Source organism: Gallinula chloropus, assembly GCF_964237585.1.
Source record: "Gallinula chloropus genome assembly, chromosome: 23".
Taxonomy (NCBI): domain Eukaryota; kingdom Metazoa; phylum Chordata; class Aves; order Gruiformes; family Rallidae; genus Gallinula; species Gallinula chloropus.
The window spans coordinates 8,787,697-8,805,593 of record NC_140108.1 but is presented as its reverse complement, the minus strand read 5'-3'; the positions used below and the strand labels follow the sequence as shown (position 1 = coordinate 8,805,593).

The window sequence follows — 17,897 nt, the reverse complement described above, 5'->3', positions numbered from 1 at the left end:
ACATTTCACAAGGGCAACAAAGGCTGACAAGGAAACAAAAGGCAGAGCAGAACCTGTGCTCCATTTTCATTTACCATAAAAAATTATAGAAACCCTGCGAGCCACGGAACCCCCAAAAACCCAATTAAAACCAGAAAAGAAACCCAAACCAGAAAACCAACAAAAGACCAAAGCAAAATAACCACCAAGCCGAAGAAAGCCTGGTGCTGTTCCTAACTGGGGCTCGCACGGGGCAGCCGATGGGGCAGTGAGCTCGGCGGCGGCTTGATGCAACGGACCTCGGCAAGCAGATGGTACGTCCCATCACAGACCCAGCGCTCGTAGGGAGAGGATTGTTTCCAAACACAGCACAGGAGAGAAGCAACTGGCATCAGGGCTCTGCAGAGGTCCTGGGACTCTGAGCATCTGCCAGGATGCCTTGGGACCCTTAGAACGTGCAATGGTGCATCCTTCTCCCTTCCCACCAAAGCTCCTTGGGAAATCAGGGCTGGTCCTCAAGGAGAGGTGGGGTTGGCGAGGACGAACACCTTCACCCACATACACGCCTGCTGAAAGATGCAGGAGAGGCTGTGAAGTGATGGAGGCAGCTGCTGAAGGTAGTGCAGTGGGTGGGGTGTGAATGTGAGTGTCTCTGCTCCAAAAAGGGCAGGAAAAACACCCTGAAAAAGGAGAAATGCAACCCAAAGGGTCCTGCGGCTGGAAATCAGACACCAGGTGTGAAAGGGGCTGGTCTGGAGCCGGATGTGCTCTGGGGAGGAGTGTCACCTCTCCGAGTGCCCCCGAGCACACAGGCCAAATGCACAGACACACTGCAGCTGGCACTGGTTTTTGGAGCACTTGGCAAAGTTCGTCCAGGAAAAGCACGTATGGAAATTAAACCGAGGGGAAGGCGGGCACACAGCTGTTTCCTTGCGACACCGTCATCACCTTGGCTAGAGCAGATGGCTGAGCAGTGCAATGTGATGTAATTACAGCATTCCCTGGTTTCCCCACAGTACCTTGATGTCATCAGTGCTCTGGGAAGGCTGATGAAGGTGCAGGAGCTGGCAGGGATGCAGCCTCTGAAGCACCTTCCACAGGAGGAGAGGGAAAATGTGGGACTGCGGAGACGGAAGGATCTGGAGCTGCTGTATGAAAAGATCAGGAGCCTCAGGAGTCACCTGGAGAGAAAAGAAGCAGCGCTAGAAGGTTATGAGGCCAGTGTGGAGCAGCTCAGGTGTGGAAAGGCAAGGTGGCTCTTCCTGGCCATAGGTCTGAGTGAGAGCTTTGTCCTGGAATGCACGGCAATGGGCGGTGCGGGGAAAGGAGTGGTGCGGCCCCTTGCTGTCAGTTAATGCCTACTTGTGCCTCTGCCTGGGACCCGTCGTGCCATGGAGATGGGATCTAAATGTTCCTCGTTTAGGAGAAAGAGAGAAACATCCCCTCAGATCCCTGCAGTGAGAGACAGGGAAACCTGGGCAGAGCCCCGAATCTGCGGGCCCCGTGAGAGCAGTGGCATCAGCTGGGGTGGAGAGACAGAGTCAGTGGGACCAAGGCAGGCGTGGGATGTTGCAGAATGGCTTGAGAAGCAAGGCCATGAGCCCGCCCTTGCCCAGCCCCCGGCACTGGAAGGGGCGCAGGTACCTGCAGACGGTCCCACGTTCGGTCCCTTCACCTCCCCTCTGGGACCAGCGGCTGCATCCCAGGCAAGCCCCCTCCGCCCTCCCCGGGGCTGCAGCGCGGTACCGGCGGGCGGAGGGCTGCGGGCAGGGCCCGGTCCGGTGCAGCCCAGCCCGGGGGGCTGCAGCCCGGCCCCCGGGGCCGCCCCCGGCAGCGGGGCGGAGCGGGGCGGGGCGGCGCGGCCATCCGGGCACCATGGCGGCGGCGGAGGAGCTGGCGGCGGGGCGGCGGGGTCGGGGGCCGGAGCCGGGACCGGGACCGGGTAGCCCGGCGACGGGGCGGGTGGGGGTCGAGAGCTCTCCCGGGGGCGGCCGGCGAGTCTTCAGCCCCGCCGGGGAATTCCGCGAGTTCTCCCGCCGGCAGCTCCGCGACATGGAGCGGCTCTTCCGACAGTGAGTGGGGGGCGCGGGGGGAGCGGGGATGGGGAGGGGGACACACACATACCTCCCACACCTCCCCTGGGTGTCGGCAGCGGGTCCCGGCCGGGGGATCCCCGGCATCCCGCCTGCGGACCGGAGAGATGCTCTGCACCCCCCGCCCCGTGATTGCAGGAGGGACCCCCCCGTTCCTCGCAGGAGGGACCCCCAGGCCCTGGCAGCAGCTTGCGGGAAGGACCCCGCCACCCCGGCTCCTCGCAGGACCCTTCCCCCCACCCCCCCACCTCCTTGCAGGAGGGATCTCAGGGACTTCCCCTTCCCCAGCTCCGTGCAGGAGGGATGACGCTGGGGACACCTTCCCCCAGCTCCTTGCAGGAGAGATCCCTGCACCTCCTCGAATCCCTGCAGAAGGCACCCTTGGCCCCCAGAGGCTGGGGACACTGCAAACGACCCTCATGTCCCCTCTGCCTCAGTGCCAAGGGGCCCCTGCTTCTCTGCCAGCCGTGCATCCCCCAGGGCTGTGAGGCCAGCGTGGGCCGGTGGCATGTCCCCAGCATCCTCAGCCCTGCGGCATGTCCCCAGCATCCCTCCCCAGCATCCCCGGCCCTGCTGCATGCCACCACAAACGATAGAGCGTGACCGCCAGTTCAGCTCCTGGCCCTGGGGAATGAGGGGAGGGAAGGTGGGAGGGGGAGAGGAAAGCTCGTAGGGAACATCGAGCCCTGGAAATTTCCATGGGGAGACAGGAATCGGGGTGGCTCTGACCACAGTCACGCTGGGATGTGCGTGAGTAGCTGGGGATGAGTGGGACGGGCTGGAGCATCCCCACAGAGCCCACAGCATGTTGGATGCTCTGTGGGCAGCGCAGAGATGGCAAAGGCTGTGAGTGTGCTGTGCCCCTCACCCTGGCCGGCACCGGGAGGGTGCTGCGTTGTCCTGCCAAGTGCTGGCCTTGGTATGGCCAAGTGCCAGAGAAAGTGATGGGGATGGAGAGGCACAAGGCTGGGGTCTGTTTGGGGCGCAGGCATGCCGCCCTGGTGTCCCTGGCACTGTGAGGAACCCCACTCCCCACGCACTGCTGCATCCCAGAGGGCTGTCACCATGTCGTGTGAGCACGGCAGCGAGACATGCAGGTTGTCTCGTGGAGTGCAGTGTGAAGGGGGGAGACAATGCTGGGGGTCCCTGGGGGAAGGACCACAACCAGAGTGGCTGGTGCCGGCGGTGATGGGCAGCCACGGGTGCTGTGGCCACAGCACAGGTGGCAGCGGTGTGGGGACGGGACAGAGATGGGGGGAAGCAACGTGTGACAGCAGCCTGGCTGGCACTGCGCAGATGAGGGAGCCGGGCGCGGAGCAGATGTGTTTGCTCTGACACCTGCAGCGTCTCGCTGCAGCAGAAGGAGCAGCGCCGGGGCTGCGCCGTCCTCCAGTGATCGGCCCTGGGGGTCTCCGGAGGAAAGGATGCTGTCACGCCAAGCCCTGCCCGCTGCCCGTGCCTGGTGATGCAGTAGCTGTACGGGGTAAAGCAACAGTTTGGGGTGTGTGTTGGGGTTCTCCCTATAGAGGGGATGTTGCCCACTTGGAGCTTCCCTGGGAGAAGCAGAGGGATGCCCCCATGGCCTGAAATCGGAGGGAGGATGACAAGCGATGAAATGCCCTGCAGCTGGGGGGATGGCACCCACGGGACAAGGTGACAGGGCTGGGCTAGCAAATTTGCCCCTTGCAGAGACTTGAGGCGCAATGGGGGTCTTGGAGGGAGAAAGTGCCGGGGGTCCACTGCCTGAGCCTGGCTCCTGGGGCTGGTGTGGGGCCAGCCCTGCTTCAGGGCCCCCCGGCTGTGTGGGAGAACAGGAAGGCGCTGACTTGTGACATGGACAGAGCAGACCACAGCCGAGAAGGTACAAATGAGTCATGACCCACAGCGCCAGCAGGCACGGAAATGGCAAGCCACTGAGCAAGAGGACAACCGGCCTCCATGGTTGCAGCAGGGTAGCTGCACGCCTGCATTGGCCCAGGCCACACCACAGGGCCTTCCTCTTGTGTCTGTGGTCATGCCAGGAAAGGCAGCTGGGTGAGGCAAGAGCAGCAAGCCCCGCAGGGCTGCCCACGCTGTGGTGGCTGTGGGACATGAACCCTTCCGCCCCCAGCAAGAGCCTCTGAAAGGCTGCAAGGTACCAGGCAGTGTGCTGCTGGCACAGCCCTGGCACTGGTGCGGTGCTGCCGATGGGAGCTGCTAGTTGTAGGTGGGTGATGGGGGGCTGGATGGGATGGTGCCGTGGTTGCCAGTGGGGTCTGTAAACAGGCTCCCTCACCAGAGATGTGCCAGGGTCCCTCAGCCAGCGTCTGGCTGGGGCTGGAGCGTGGACACTGAGGGGCTTTGGGCAGGCAGGAGTGATGAGCATGGAGGCTCAACGTCATGGGGAGAAGGAGGAGGTGGTCATGGCGGTGGTGGTGATGGCGGTGGTGGTGATGGTGGTGGCCACACCAGCTGGGCTCATGGTCCCCACAGACTGGAAGCATCTGCGCAGTGGGGAACCCCTGGGAGCCGGGTGAACTGCTGGGGGGAAGGTGGGTCACATCCCAGAGGTGATAGAGGGCCCTCAGCACCATGGGCTGTTATCCCTGCAGCAGCCAAGGCAGGGGGTGTGCTCAGGCTCCTGGCCCAGGGAGCCAGCGCAGGTTTGGCAGCGTCCCCAGGGTTGTGCTGCCAAGTGCCGCATGGGAGCGGAAGCGATCCTGGATGGTGATGATGCTCCAGGGGGCTGTTAGCGGTTCACCAGCGGCTCGCTGCGGTTGCTGGTGCCCTTGTTCTTCCTACCTCACTCCCAGGCCAGCTTGGGCACCGGCTGTTGGGTGTGTGCAGGTGGTGCCGGCACTGGGGGAGGTGGCAGTGGGGGGGCCGCATGCTCTGGGTGCCCCATGGTGATTTGACAGGGCCATGCCTCCCTCCCTCTGGCAGGTACGACGCGGGAAAGGACGGCTTCATCGACCTGATGGAGCTGAAGCTGATGATGGAGAAGCTGGGGGCACCGCAGACACACTTGGGCCTGAAGAACATGATCAAGGAGGTGGATGAAGACCTGGACAGCAAGCTCAGCTTTCGGGAGGTGAGAGGCTCAGGGTTCTCTGAGCTGGCAAGGAGGTGTCCCATCCTCCACGTGCCTCGGCACTTGGCCAGGGTGGTGGTAGGAAGGGTGTCACAGTGGCTTTGAGGTCTTGGGGGAGCTGACACCACTGTCTCCCCTTGCAGTTCCTGCTGATTTTCCGCAAGGCAGCAGCAGGTGAGCTGCAGGAGGACAGTGGGCTGCATGCCCTAGCCCGGCTCTCCGAGATCGACGTCTCCACTGAGGGGGTGAAAGGTGCCAAGAGCTTCTTTGAGGCCAAGGTGAGGCAGGTGCCGACGGTGCCAGGGTGCCGAGGCGGTGGGGTGGGCAGTCAGGCTTGGTAATAGATGCTGGGGGGGGTCTCAGGCAGATGTGCCCCTGTCCACAGGTGCAGGCGATCCACGATGCCAGCCGCTTCGAGGAGGAGATCAAGGCAGAGCAGGAGGAGAAGAAGAAGCAGGCGGAGGAGCTGAAGCAGAGGAAGGCGGCGTTCAAGGAGCTCCAGTCCACCTTCAAGCAGTGATGGGCTGGCACTGCCTGGGCCGGGATCGCTGTGTGTGCCACGTTACAAGCCATGTGTGTGCCCCATGCTGACTGTGCCGGGAGCAATGCCCGAGCCTGAAGGACAGGCTGCCGACAGGCTCCCGGCCCAGGCTCGGCACCGTGCCCGCCTTGCTGGCAGAGACCAGCCGGCCCCGTCTCCCCCCGCTCCCCTCTGCCTTGCTGTGATGTCTGTAGTTGTTCTTTGTGCCCCCCCGTGTCCCCACACCGTCCTCCTGCCAAGCCGCTCCCAGCCCGAGGAGTGGTGTCCAGTCCCCTGCCCCTCGCCATGCCAAGGGTCGCTGCTGCCGAGTCCTGGGGGGCTGCTCCCCAGCCCCAGCCTGTTGCAGGTCGTGCATGCACTGTGAGGTTTGTGGGGTAGAGGGCTCACCCACATGGGCATCACGGCAGCTGAGTGCCTGTTGGCATCGCCGCCTGCGGCTGACTCACCACCACGATGCCCATACGAACGCCAGGTGTGCAGTGGGTGGGGTGTGTGGGTGTGCGCGGTGCTTGCGGGTGGGAGCCCCCCTGCCCCAGTGTGTGACCCCAAGGGACCCAGCAGCACCGCACGTGCTGGCCTGTATCTGTACAGGGGTGAGAGGCTTGTGGAGAGGCAGCTGCAAAGTTCTCGAGCTGCTTCTCATCATGGTCGAGGGGTTGGAGGGAGCTCTGCAGCTGCGAACGGGGCACGTTGGTCGTTGGAGGCGCTGTCTTTGTGGGTTGCTGTCAAGAGGCGCGTCTGTCCTGTGGCCTCCCCCGCGCAGTGGCACTGGGGGCAGAGCCTTTTGGGGTTTTTTTATTTTAATCCCAAATAAATATAATTATATTTCGTAGGGAAGCGTGCTGGGTGCTGCCTGCGGGCTCGGGGGGGGATGGAGCAGGCTAGGGAGCAGGGTCTGGCCATGGGCATATCGTCATTGCTGCTGGAGCCGCACTCCCCCCGGCCCTGGGGAGGTGACGGTGGCACACAGGGATGAGCCATGGTGGTACCAGGATGTTACCTTTGGCATGCTGCTGGCACCCACTCTTTGGCATCAACCTGCTCAGCTCTGTGGACCCCCTCCCCCCCCCCCCCCCCCCCCGCCCTGCCCCAGCCCCATGGGCACCTGCTCATGGGGCGTCAGGTGACCTTGGCTACATGTGATAAGGGGCCTTGGCCGTGCGGAAACAGGGGGGGTGGCAGGTTGGGGCGGGGTGTGGCTGCATCCCAGGGATGCTGGTGCTCGAGGCTGGGGGGGCTGCGGCGCTGCAGCAGGGTCCCCATCCGGGGGCATGGCTCCCAAGAAGCAGACACCCATATGAAGACCATGGACTTCCTGACCATGGGCTCCTGCCCGGCCCCGGCTCAGGGACACGTGTCCCAGACTTGCCACCTCAGGGTGCGGTGGCAGCACACGAGGGGCAGATGTGGCTGTTCCCAGGACAGGGGCGGGGGGGGGGGGGGGGGGGGGGCGGGTGCGATAAGATGGGTGGTGGGGCCAGGGAGTCATCCGGCGTGTGACCCTTGTCAGGTGTTGGTGGCAGGAGGAGGTGACGCCAAGGTCCCTGGAGGTGCTGGCAGGTGCTATAAGAAGGGTGGCATTGCCTGTTGCAGTACCTTGTGACTGCGTGACCATGCTTGGGGCTGTGTGTCTTGCCGTGCTGCTCGGCTATGGTGGGTGGGGATGGGGTGGTGGGGATGGAGCCCCAGTACCTGCGGTGGCTCTGGGCACAGGCAGCCACTGAGGTGCTATTGCTGGTGTCTCACAGCCTACGGATGCGGTCAGCCGGCCGTGCCACCACTGCTGGGCCGGGTGGTGGGCGGCGAAGATGCCCGGGACCACAGCTGGCCATGGCAGGTACGGAAGGGGGGGGGGGGGGGGACACTGGGAGGGGGGGTGGGTGATGGGGAAGAGGATGTTCCCTCTTTGAGACCACACTGCTGCCGTCGTAGATCTCGCTGCAGTACAGCCGCTCTGGGGCTTGGCACCACACATGTGGTGGAACCCTCATCGCGCCCAGCTGGGTGCTGACAGCTGCCCACTGCATCAGGTGGGTGCTGGGGGGGGGTGGGGTGGGCATAGACAGGAATATGGGGGGAGACGGCACAGGCATCTTTGGAGACTAACACCCCCCCCTCCCCTCCCACCCCCCACCCCCGGCTGCCGACAGCTCTAGCCTGACGTACCGCGTGGTGCTGGGCAAGCAGGTCCTGTCAGAGGAGGATGAGCCCGGCTCAGTGGCTGTGGGTGTGGAGAAGACGATCGTGCACGAGAACTGGAACTCCTTCTTCATCATGTAGGCGAGGGAACAGGGCAGCCAGAGAAGGGGGAGGGTAGTGCAGCTCGGGGTGCGCAGTCCTTATAGTGCTGGGTGCGTGGTCCTCACAGCTCTGGGTGTGTGGACCTCACAGCTCAGGGTGCCTGGTCCTCATGGGCCTCATGGCCCAGGGTGCCTGGTCCTCACGGCTTGGCTCTCCTGGCAGCAACGACATTGCCCTGATCAAGCTGGCGGAGCCGGTGGAGGAAAGCGATACCATCCAGGCAGCCTGCCTGCCGCCCGCCGGCCTGACCCTGGAGAACAACTACCCCTGCTACATCACTGGCTGGGGACGCCTCTGGAGTAAGGGCGGGGGGGATGGTCTGCAGGGAGGTGTCTGGGGTCGGGTGCGGGGTGGATGGCAGGGTGCGAGGTGCAGCTGTCGTTGCAGCCAACGGGCCCCTGGCCGATGTCCTGCAGCAAGCGCTCCTGCCCGTGGTGGACTACGAGACCTGCTCGCAGAACGACTGGTGGGGCAGCTACGTGCGCACCACCATGGTGTGCGCCGGTGGTGACGGCGTTGTCGCCGGCTGCAACGTGAGTGCCGCAGCAGTGGGTGCCCCCCCCCAGCCCAAGGCTTGTACCGGTGGGGTGTCCGGGGTGGGTAGTGAGCAGCCTCTCGGTCCGTGCAGGGCGATTCGGGTGGCCCCCTGAACTGCCAGCGTGACGGGCTCTGGGAGGTGGATGGCATCGTCAGCTTCGGCTCCGGGCTGGGCTGCAACACAGCCAAGAAGCCCACGGTCTTCACACGGGTGTCTGCCTACATCGACTGGATCAACGAGGTGGGTGTGCCCTTCTCCCACCCCCCATGTCCCCCCTTGCCATGGAGGGACCCACATTGCGGTCCCCGTGCCCACGTTGGTGCAGGGCTCACCATGACACCCCCACCCCGTGTCATCTTGTCGTTGGCAGAAAATAAACGCAAACTGAGGCCGTGGCACGCGGTGGGATGAGGCTGGAGCGTGATAAAGGGAAATGTGCTGTGCTGGCCTCCTGTGTCCTGCTGGTTATTTGGCGGGGGGTGGGGGGGCTGAGGTGTAGGAGGTGGGGGCCACACCTTGAGCTGGGTGGGGGGGCTGACAGCAGTCCCCTGAGCTGGCTCTGGTTGGGGAGGTTGTGGGGAGAGTGAAGGGGAAAGTGCTGTGGGGCTTGAGGCTTGGCTGGGAGTATGGGGGGAGAGGGGCTGGGGACTGACGGGGTGTCCTGGGGGAGGGGGATGTTCTGGGGGGCTTGGTAGATGGGTGCTTGGATGCTTTACGGGATGCAGCTGGGGAACCCTGATGGCCCCAAGCTGCTGGAGGCCGGGTGATTGCTACAGGGGTTGTGAGAGAGAGGGGGTTTAGTCCTGGGGGGCTTGGGCGGGGAGGGGGTTCCCAGATGACAGGGGTGGGAGATGTGGGGTTTGGCAGGGAAAGAGGCAGCCATGGGCCGAGCAGAGCCCCCCCCCCGTAAGAACTCAGCTGCCTCCTGTGTTGGAGCCTGGTCCTGTGGTGGTGGCTCTGCCCAGAGGGGAGCTGTGCACCAAGAGGAGGAGGACAACAATGAGGAGGAGGACAGAAGAGGAAGGAAGAAGAGGGAGGAAGATGAGCAGAGCACTCCAATGTGACGGACAGCACCCAGCCTGGCCGTGGCCATGACAGTGGCTTGGGGCAGAAGAGCAGATGGATTTTATGAACTGTTTAATAAACTTTTTCTAAAACTGGAGTGGTTGTAGCTAAAATAGGTCTGTCTAAACAAAAAGTGGAAGAAAGAAGGTTTATGAAGGTCTTAACATTTATGAAATGTACCAATACAAGTAGCAGGTTTTACAATTTATTAAACTTGTAATTCTACAAAACCCCCACCTCTCCCCTTCCCCCGGAAATGGGGACGGACGCCTCGGACGCCAGCATTGGCTGTGCCTGGGAGAGCCCCACTCCACTGCAACACATAAAACCAAAGCCAAACAGAAAAGGGCTGCAGCACCAAATCATGAACAGCCAAACCTGCCCAACAGCCCCAGGTGAAAGGAAAAACCCCCAAACCCCTGGCACACAGCCCCTGCTCACACCACCCCCCAAACACCCACCCTGGCTGGGCCAGGCATGGCAGGAGTGGGACATGGCTGATAGCAGAGGAGGGACCAGGGACTCACTGCTGGGAATGAGAGATCAGGGACACCCTGGGACACAGGGACAAACTCCCCAGTACTCCGCAATCCCCATGCAGCAGGGGGATGGATGTGGCTGGAGGACCTTGGGATCGCTCCTCCACTGACCAAGCACAGGGAGGGGATGGAGACAATGGTTCCTTGGAGCTGTTGTGTCTCCCCCTGGTTCTCCTCAGTGCGTGTTCACCACGTCATCTCACAGATCAGTTCCCACCTCTCTTGCTCTTCTCCTTTTCGAATAAAACTTAGAATTCACAGCTCCTCTTCCCTGGTTTCCCCTCTTTCCACCACAGCATCTCGCAGCAAGGCATATCTCCAACTGGCTGCTCACCTCAGTACCTAGAACCCAAGCTGCGCTGGAGGGAAGGGAAAGTGCCTAAAATGCTCAAAAAAACTCCCAACAAACAACACCCCCCCACACCCCCCAAGTGTAAATATGCAGCAAAGGCAGATCGGAGAATGGCAGGTGAATCCCACACGTGAGGGTTCCTTGCTCACTCCAGCAGCGCTGAGGCAAAGCGGGACAGCCCGCTCCTCCCTGCACTGCCGGCTCTGTGGGCCCCTGGGTTGCTTCCTCCCCAAAACCCCACAAACATCCAGGGTTCCTGACCCAACCTGCCACCACAGCAGCTCATAATGACAGAGCTTTAACGCAGCTGCAGTATTCCAAGGAATCCTCATGGGTTTCCTATTGTAACTCCATCTAGCATCCAATGCACTCCTCAGAAGGATGTGAGCTGCCTTCCCGGCCCACTAGCACAGCCACCCTGGAAACACTACTGGCATTGGCAGGAGGCTAAAAAAATGAGGATTCCCTTGCCCATCCTGCTGCAGAGAAGCCTTCAGGAGGTGCTGGGATGTTGTGTGGGAGGAGGAACAGACCAGACAATACAGTGCAAAGGATTATTTTTCCTTTTTCATTGTGCTTAATTGAAAACAAGAACCAACAGCAGCAGAAATCATTCCGTTCCATGTACACGGCCGACCTTGAGTCCATCACCTGCTTACCAGGGCAGTGAAGGACACAAACGTCAATGTCACCCAGAAACGACAGGCAGAGGACTGGTACAGCCATGTTGCAGTGAGCCAGGGGCACTCTGCTCTCCTTTGCACACGCAGAGGCTCCAGCCGGTGCCTGCCCAGGCAAAGGGGCTTCCTTCATCCATTCCTGTTCTGTCCCCATCGGCACAGCGCCAGTCCCCACCCTATCTCCATTTCACAGCAGTCACAGATCACACAACTCAAGTGAAACCTCTCAGCAGACAGACAATGGCTCAGAGAGCACCGATGCCATGTCAGGGCAGGCACAGGTTTCATCCAGCTGTGGGGGAGCAGCTGTCCTGCTCGGTGGGACCTCACAGCCCACATGTCATTTGCACAGGAAGAAGAATTTTTTACGGAGAAAGTTGAAACAGCCAGGGATCTGCTTGTACTTCCCCTTGGCAGAGACAGCGTTTGCCACCTGAGAACAGATGGAGAGCCACTGAGGAGTGGGAACTCTTGCAGGAGAAACGGGGATGGGGAAGGGGATGGCAGAGCAGGCATGTCTCCTAAAATGAGCCACTTTCACCAGCAAAAACAAAGGGGACTGGAGGGAACACGACTCTTAAAGAAACCTGGCTGCACCAGCCACCGCTGCCTCCAGCCAGTGTTTCCCCTTTCTCTTCAGGCCTTTTCTTCAAAGCAAATTCCCTTTCCACCTACTTCTACTTCAGCCACGCCTCTCATTTCCCCAGGGTCGCTTCCCTTGCACTGAATGCCAACCGGTGGAGGCTGGGTGGGTCTCAGGTCACTGCTCCCTTCAGTTCAACAGCCACTGCATTGGAAACCAGCGCCATGACGCCAGGAAAACAACTACAAAGTATGTCCTGTCCACTGCTGCCTCCCCGTGAGGCTCTGACCCTACAGCACTGGCGACTGGAAGGACCTACACATGTCCCCAGCTTCAGCAACGTCTCTAGCCAACAAAGCACGCCAAGGAAAAGGGTTATTAGCCATGCTGGCTCCACATTCCCTGTGCACTGTGCTCCTCACTCGCCAGGAAACAAACACCTGGCATCACCTTTCCAAGGGCAAGATGCTCTAGATGTTCCACGGTGTTGCAGGAGCTCCAGGAGACACTAGACCCAAAGGGAGAGTGTGCCTGTGGAGATCTCTGGGCACCAGAGACCCAGAGGGTCTTGCCCAAGGGTGCAATCGCACCCCTACATGCTTACAAGAGTCCCCTGCACCCTGACAGTTTGGATAAGCTATGCAATTTTTTAGCAGTCCCCTTGGAAAGATGAAAGCCTGTACTTCCAGGCTCACTTCTTGCCAGAGGAACCTTGAGGGAACTTCTGGCCGATCGATGCCAGCTGTTCCCTTTGTACTTAGACCTCCCCACAGTGCCTCCTATTACCCAGCCCATACAACGAACGCACAGTATCGTTGCTCCTTTCCGAAGCAGAGGCCTCCACAACCAGCCCAGCTGTGGCTCTGACTCTGCTTTTGTACTAGGGGTTACAACAAGCAGGGAGACAAACAAAAGAAACCAAACCAGGTTTACCCGCAGTAGCATGTTCAGCAGATCTTCTGAGTGGGCATACTGCTCCAGCACGCTGTCCAGCATTTCCACGTACCACGAGCCACTGGACACCTCCCTCCAGGAGACAAAACCTTGGGAGAAAGAATGAAAAGATCACTGGTAAAGCCAGCCTTCCAGCCTTCTTGTCTGGCAGTGTTACTGCCACTCTCCGGTGTCGTCTCCAACGGAGCCGGCTGTCCCTGACTGTCCTCGACTTCGGAAATGGAGCTCTGAGTATTCCACTAATCCCTCTGCAAGGGATTTGTGCAGGATGGCTCACCTGGAAAAGTGGAGTAGGAGACCAAGATGTCACTAGGCGTGGGCAAGCTGGCTATGGCATCTGGCTCATCCAAGTTAGCCGAGGGAGCCTGAAAGGGAGTCGCGTCCGACTCCAAAGAACTTCCGGGGGCTTCATCGCTGGGCGAATCGCAATCCACTAGAAAGCCCCGATCCTTTTGTTCTGCAAAGAGCAGCAAGACAACTCTGGCTGAGACTCGCCTTCCGCGAGCGTTCAGCAATTGCTCATCCTCCACTGGATGGGGAAAAACATCTCATCAGAAGAAGAATGAGTAGAGGCCCGCTGCGAGAAGCAGCTTTGCGGAACACGGGCTGCAGGCGAGTCGGAGCCACCAGCGATTTGCACAAACACCCACAGTTCACACTGCTCTGGTCAGGTCACAGCTCAGGACCTGCAGCATCTACTCAGGATGTGCTGCCCAGCCCTGCGCTGCAGTTACTCCCCCCTTTCATCCTGTGCCTGAGTCCTTAGACTCAACCTGCGCTAGCTGTAAGTATTCATGGCTGGGAGTAAGAGAGCTGGAGAAAGAGATGACAAACAAAAAGGGAACGAGAAGCCAAAGCCTAACCACATCTGGAGCCTGCTTACACCCAACAGCTGATTCACTTTGGGAGCTAAAACAAAGATTCACCTCCACCACAGGCCTGGATGAAGAAGAGTTTGGGTTTTCCTCTCAAAGTCGGGCAATGGGACCCATTGAAATAGTTCACAATCTTTTCTATGGGAATGGGTCGTCCATCCGCTCCGTAAATGGCTCCAGGAAACTGAATATGGCTCGTCTGCAAGAGGAAAATCCAGGAGCTAGTAAAGCAGAAGTCAAGGCCAGTTCCATTTCCCATCGGGCGCTCTCACTTCTGTCTCTCTGTAGCCTAACGGCACCACAATGAATCCCACTTCCTGGCCTCTGCGCACAGGCGTGCTGTGCCAGGGCGAGGGGCTGCCCAGGAGTCCTTACAAATGTGTTAAAACCCAGTGATCCATCTCTTCCTGCTGCCCAGCTCCTATCCCACCTCCTCCTGTGACCGGGGTCTGCTATCCCCTGGGATAGCAGGCACCAAACAGAGACAGTTTTGCAAACTATGGCTCTCCTCATCCTTCGAGGCCTCTGACTTGTGACAAACAGGCTTTCCTGCTAACAATGGCTTCCTGGAGACGGGAAGGGCTGGCGCTGCCTCCCTGCACTCTGTGACCGTCACTTGGATCTGAACTATACACCCCGACCTCTGAAACAGAGAACGCTGGTCCACAGGCAACACCAGACCAGGCAACAGCAGCACCGGAGACACTCCCGCTTTCGTTAACCCGGACAGGAGAGTGTGACTCCTTGCAACACGCTGCAACAGCCGAACGGCCATCAGATGGGTCACGACAGGCTGCTTCCCTCCTGCCCCGCTTGAGACCCCAGCGTGGGTAACGAACCCCTTCCCACGCAGGCAGCCTGCCTAACGAGCACGGGGAGAGATGCCACGGACCCACCTGACAACCATGGGAAAGGATCACCACGATGCAGCAGTCCAAGGCACTGTGGTCCCGCCTGGCCAGCTTCTGCAGCTCCAACACCATTTCCTACACAGAAAACGTCATGGTGAGAGCCTGCCAACCCATACCTCAGGCAGGGATTACGCTGGGCCCTGCTCTCATCAGCCTGTCACAGCTGTGCTGCTCAGAAGAATCGAGTCCATCTCGATCTGGCCAACAGTTTTTGTCCAGGGGAAGCGGGATAATACACACCCTGCATGCAGGCAGCAAAAGCCATCGGCAGAGAGCGAGTATTCCTGCCCTAATTTAACATGGGGCACAGTAAGTACACATCTTTCTCTCCTCACTGCATTCTTTACAACACAGCAAAGTAAAAAAGTCCCACAACAACATAAAAAACCCCCACAGCAAGGTAAAAAACCCCTTGCACTTCCACACCATTAACCCACCGAAATGTGCCGCTTCTAACAAGGGGACTGTGGGTGAGCAGAGAGCCTTGTTTTACTCTCAGCGGCCACTCCGGGTGATTTAGCTCTCTGTGCTGCTTCAAGTAACCCTGGAGGCCTCTACAGCCAGATTAATTGCCTCCAGGGTTACTCAAAGTACAACCTCACCTGTTTCCCTACAAATTGCACAACCAGGAATCAAAGTTCAGGCAGAAGGGTGAAAACACACAAGGTCCTTTCCCCTTCTGCAGCTGCGGCGTGGCAATAAGATAAAAGGATGTGCACAGTCAATTACCTCTCCATGAGGCACAGGCTGGGGCTTTCAGGGTGCTGACAGCATGGGGGGTGTCTCATAATGCACCCCTGTCACTTTTGGGGCTTGCCTCTTGTCCCTCATGTTCACCGGATGCAGATGGTCTCACCTGAGCCCTCAGATCTCGTTGGGTCAGGACATCGAAGCGCAAGGCCTTGAAGCGCTTCTCCAGCTTCCTGCAGTCCACATCAGAGCCCTCTCGAGTCGAAAGATTTGCATCTCTGCTGAAGTTGACGTTGTTGATGATCAGGCAGTGCCCGCATGGGTCCCCTTTCAGCTCGTAGACCTGTCGGGCACCACGTTGCAATTAAACACCCTCAGAGCACTCACCGGCTACTCCCAGCAGGACACAACGCCAGCAAGGAAAAGGAGTCCTGGAAGTAGCTCACTGCACAGCTCTTTCACACCTGGGGATGATGGATAAGAGTTCCCTTCCCCACAGCAGCCAGCAAACACAAACCAACCTGTTGAGTTGGGGACTGCCCTCACAGAAAACTGGCTGCTGCTTTACCTGCGGCATGTCTGGCAGCGGGGTGACAAAGCTTTGGGAGATTTTTCAGGCACCATCTTCAAACCTCCCCACAAGAGCCCTCACGAGGAGCCAAGGGAACAGGCAGACAAATGTCCCAGGGACTTGGCTATACCATTGACAACAGCACCGTAGGAATTTTATGTGGCTACACCCACGCTGATACAGCCAAGAGCCTTACACACAGCCAAACTATTCACTTCACATCAGACACCCACAAGCTCTTGGAGGGCAACTCAAGACACCCCCACTGCTGTATCTGCAACGCTCTCTTCCCCACATGCCCCCTGACACACGCCGTGGGCACGTGTTCGTTATTGCAGCTTAACAGGGAATGCTATTGGCCTGACCAAATACTGACCAGATCATGGTTCCTCTTGTCGACAGCCGAACCTACAACATGCAACAGAGAGACAGGGTTTAGCTCTCTGCACTCCGTGATGAGATGTTACACCCATTTTTCTCAGAGCTGATGTCAATCCTGACCTGCCACCTGTGGTGGCACACACAAATTCGCCCTTCCCACCCTGCCGCATGCTGGAAAGGAGCATTTGGCACCAGATCCCACTGGAACAGCCCAGGACATGGCTTACCCTGAACTGGCACAGGAGGGATTCGAGCTCTTTCGCTCTCAGCTTGGATGGGCAAACGTTCAGGGACACGCACACCTGTAAATACAGAGGACAGTCAGGTCTTGCCTGCTCCCCTTTCCAATTTGGTGCGATCAGTATCCAACCAGGGTCCCCAGAAGGCTCTGAACCAACAGCCTCCTATTGCAGCAGTCCTGCTGCTAGGGTGAGATAGGACATCACATCTGTGTTCCCTTTCTCAGGGTTCCACAGACTGCAGCTTCTCCCCACCACCACACAAGCTGGATCCGCATGTGGTCCAGGATAACGAGAGCCAGGACTTCGCAGCTTGTGACCCACACTGAGAGGGATCCCAGCTGCCACCCCCCACGCTGCCATTTGCCTGGGAAACAGCTGTGCCCTTAATACTGACTTTTATGATGTTTTTCTCCCTGTATGTCCAGCTCAACGGGCCTCAGGTCCCCCAGCTGCGGCAGCGCCGGCAGGCATTCGCACTCCTCGACAAGCATGTCCGCAAGGTCACCCTGCCCGGTATCCCGCAGGATCGAGAGGAACATGGGAAAAGCCTGCTTCCCTCGAGTCTCCAGGTCAATGACCAGCTGCCGGGCTTGGTCTCCTCGGCTACTGGCACTCTGCGGAGGAGGAAAGACCAGGACAATGTGTGATTGCTCTAAGCCATGGCGTTCTGCCTTCGTGGCTGGCACCCAGAGAGTGGAAAAGTGGGGATCTGCACCAAGTACGTCTATATGGGGCAGATGAGACTGAGACCCACCAGACGCAGTCAGAGACGCCTGCAGCCACCTGAACCCCAGCCCTGTCCCCCTTATCACCACAAAACCCTGCTGCCTCCACTGAGAGGGCTTGGAGGGACATGAGGCTGCTCAGTGGACTGTCACTGGTGTGCGGGACAAAGTCCCCAAGCCTGACACCAGCAATGGAGAGGAAATGGGAGCCCCAATGGTGGGGATGGGACTCAAAGATAGAGCTGAGGGGAGAGGGAGGGGACGCGAAGGGGAGGAGAAACCTTACACATCTCACCTACAGGGACAAGGAGGGACAGGGGCCAGTCCCCAGGCCTGGCAGTGGGGTGAGGGGCACACAGGGACCAGCCTCACCTGGGCCTGTCACAGGGAACAGCGGACACGAGAGCCCTTCTCGGGGCCGTCACCGGGGTGAGGAGATAGGGGGGCGGTTGCCAGGCCTGAGAGGGACCCGGGGCCCGCCCCCGAGGCCGGTCACCGGCACCCGGAGCCCGGCTCCAGGCCTGTTGCCGGAACCTAGAAACCCACCCCCATCACCAGGCCTATCACCGGGACCCGTCCCCGCCCCCAAGTCTGTCACCGGGACGCGGGGCCCGGGCCCGGAGCCCGCCCCGGCGCACCTGCAGCTCCTCCACCATGGGCCAGGTGAAGAGGCCTCGTTCCTCCAGCAGGTCCCAGAGCGGTGCCACCCGCAACGCCGCCACCAGCCGCGCCCGGCCGCGCCGCAGGGCCCGTCGCTGCGCTTCTTCCATTGCGCCGCGGCCGCCGCCGCTCCAGCCGCTCGTCTCG

The 17,897-nt window shown here is 59.9% G+C and overlaps 3 protein-coding genes across 3 annotated transcripts; 2 read left to right on the top strand and 1 right to left on the bottom strand.

Moving 5' to 3' along the window:
• Window positions 1-1,854: 1,854 nt before the first annotated feature.
• LOC311200540 (EF-hand domain-containing protein D2-like) lies at window positions 1,855-6,515 on the top strand (the record flags this gene model as incomplete). The annotated part of the gene is made up of 4 exons (XM_084274803.1): window positions 1,855-2,051; window positions 4,995-5,142; window positions 5,286-5,420; window positions 5,528-6,515. The coding sequence occupies 4 exons, from the start codon at window positions 1,855-1,857 to the stop codon at window positions 5,660-5,662; spliced, it is 615 nt and encodes a 204-aa protein (XP_084130929.1). The 3' UTR covers window positions 5,663-6,515.
• A 781-nt stretch (window positions 6,516-7,296) lies between these two features.
• Window positions 7,297-11,148, top strand: LOC311200307 (chymotrypsin-C-like; the record flags this gene model as incomplete). The annotated part of the gene is made up of 8 exons (XM_084274508.1): window positions 7,297-7,336; window positions 7,432-7,520; window positions 7,616-7,713; window positions 7,834-7,959; window positions 8,147-8,283; window positions 8,372-8,517; window positions 8,613-8,762; window positions 11,071-11,148. The coding sequence occupies 8 exons, from the start codon at window positions 7,297-7,299 to the stop codon at window positions 11,146-11,148; spliced, it is 864 nt and encodes a 287-aa protein (XP_084130634.1).
• On the bottom strand, window positions 11,044-17,860 carry CASP9 (caspase 9; the record flags this gene model as incomplete). Its single annotated transcript, XM_084274700.1, has 10 exons — window positions 11,044-11,591; window positions 12,675-12,784; window positions 12,973-13,152; window positions 13,622-13,769; window positions 14,467-14,556; window positions 15,338-15,514; window positions 16,119-16,150; window positions 16,351-16,425; window positions 16,760-16,979; window positions 17,729-17,860. The coding sequence occupies 10 exons, from the start codon at window positions 17,858-17,860 to the stop codon at window positions 11,499-11,501; spliced, it is 1,257 nt and encodes a 418-aa protein (XP_084130826.1). The 3' UTR covers window positions 11,044-11,498.
• Window positions 17,861-17,897: the final 37 nt, after the last annotated feature.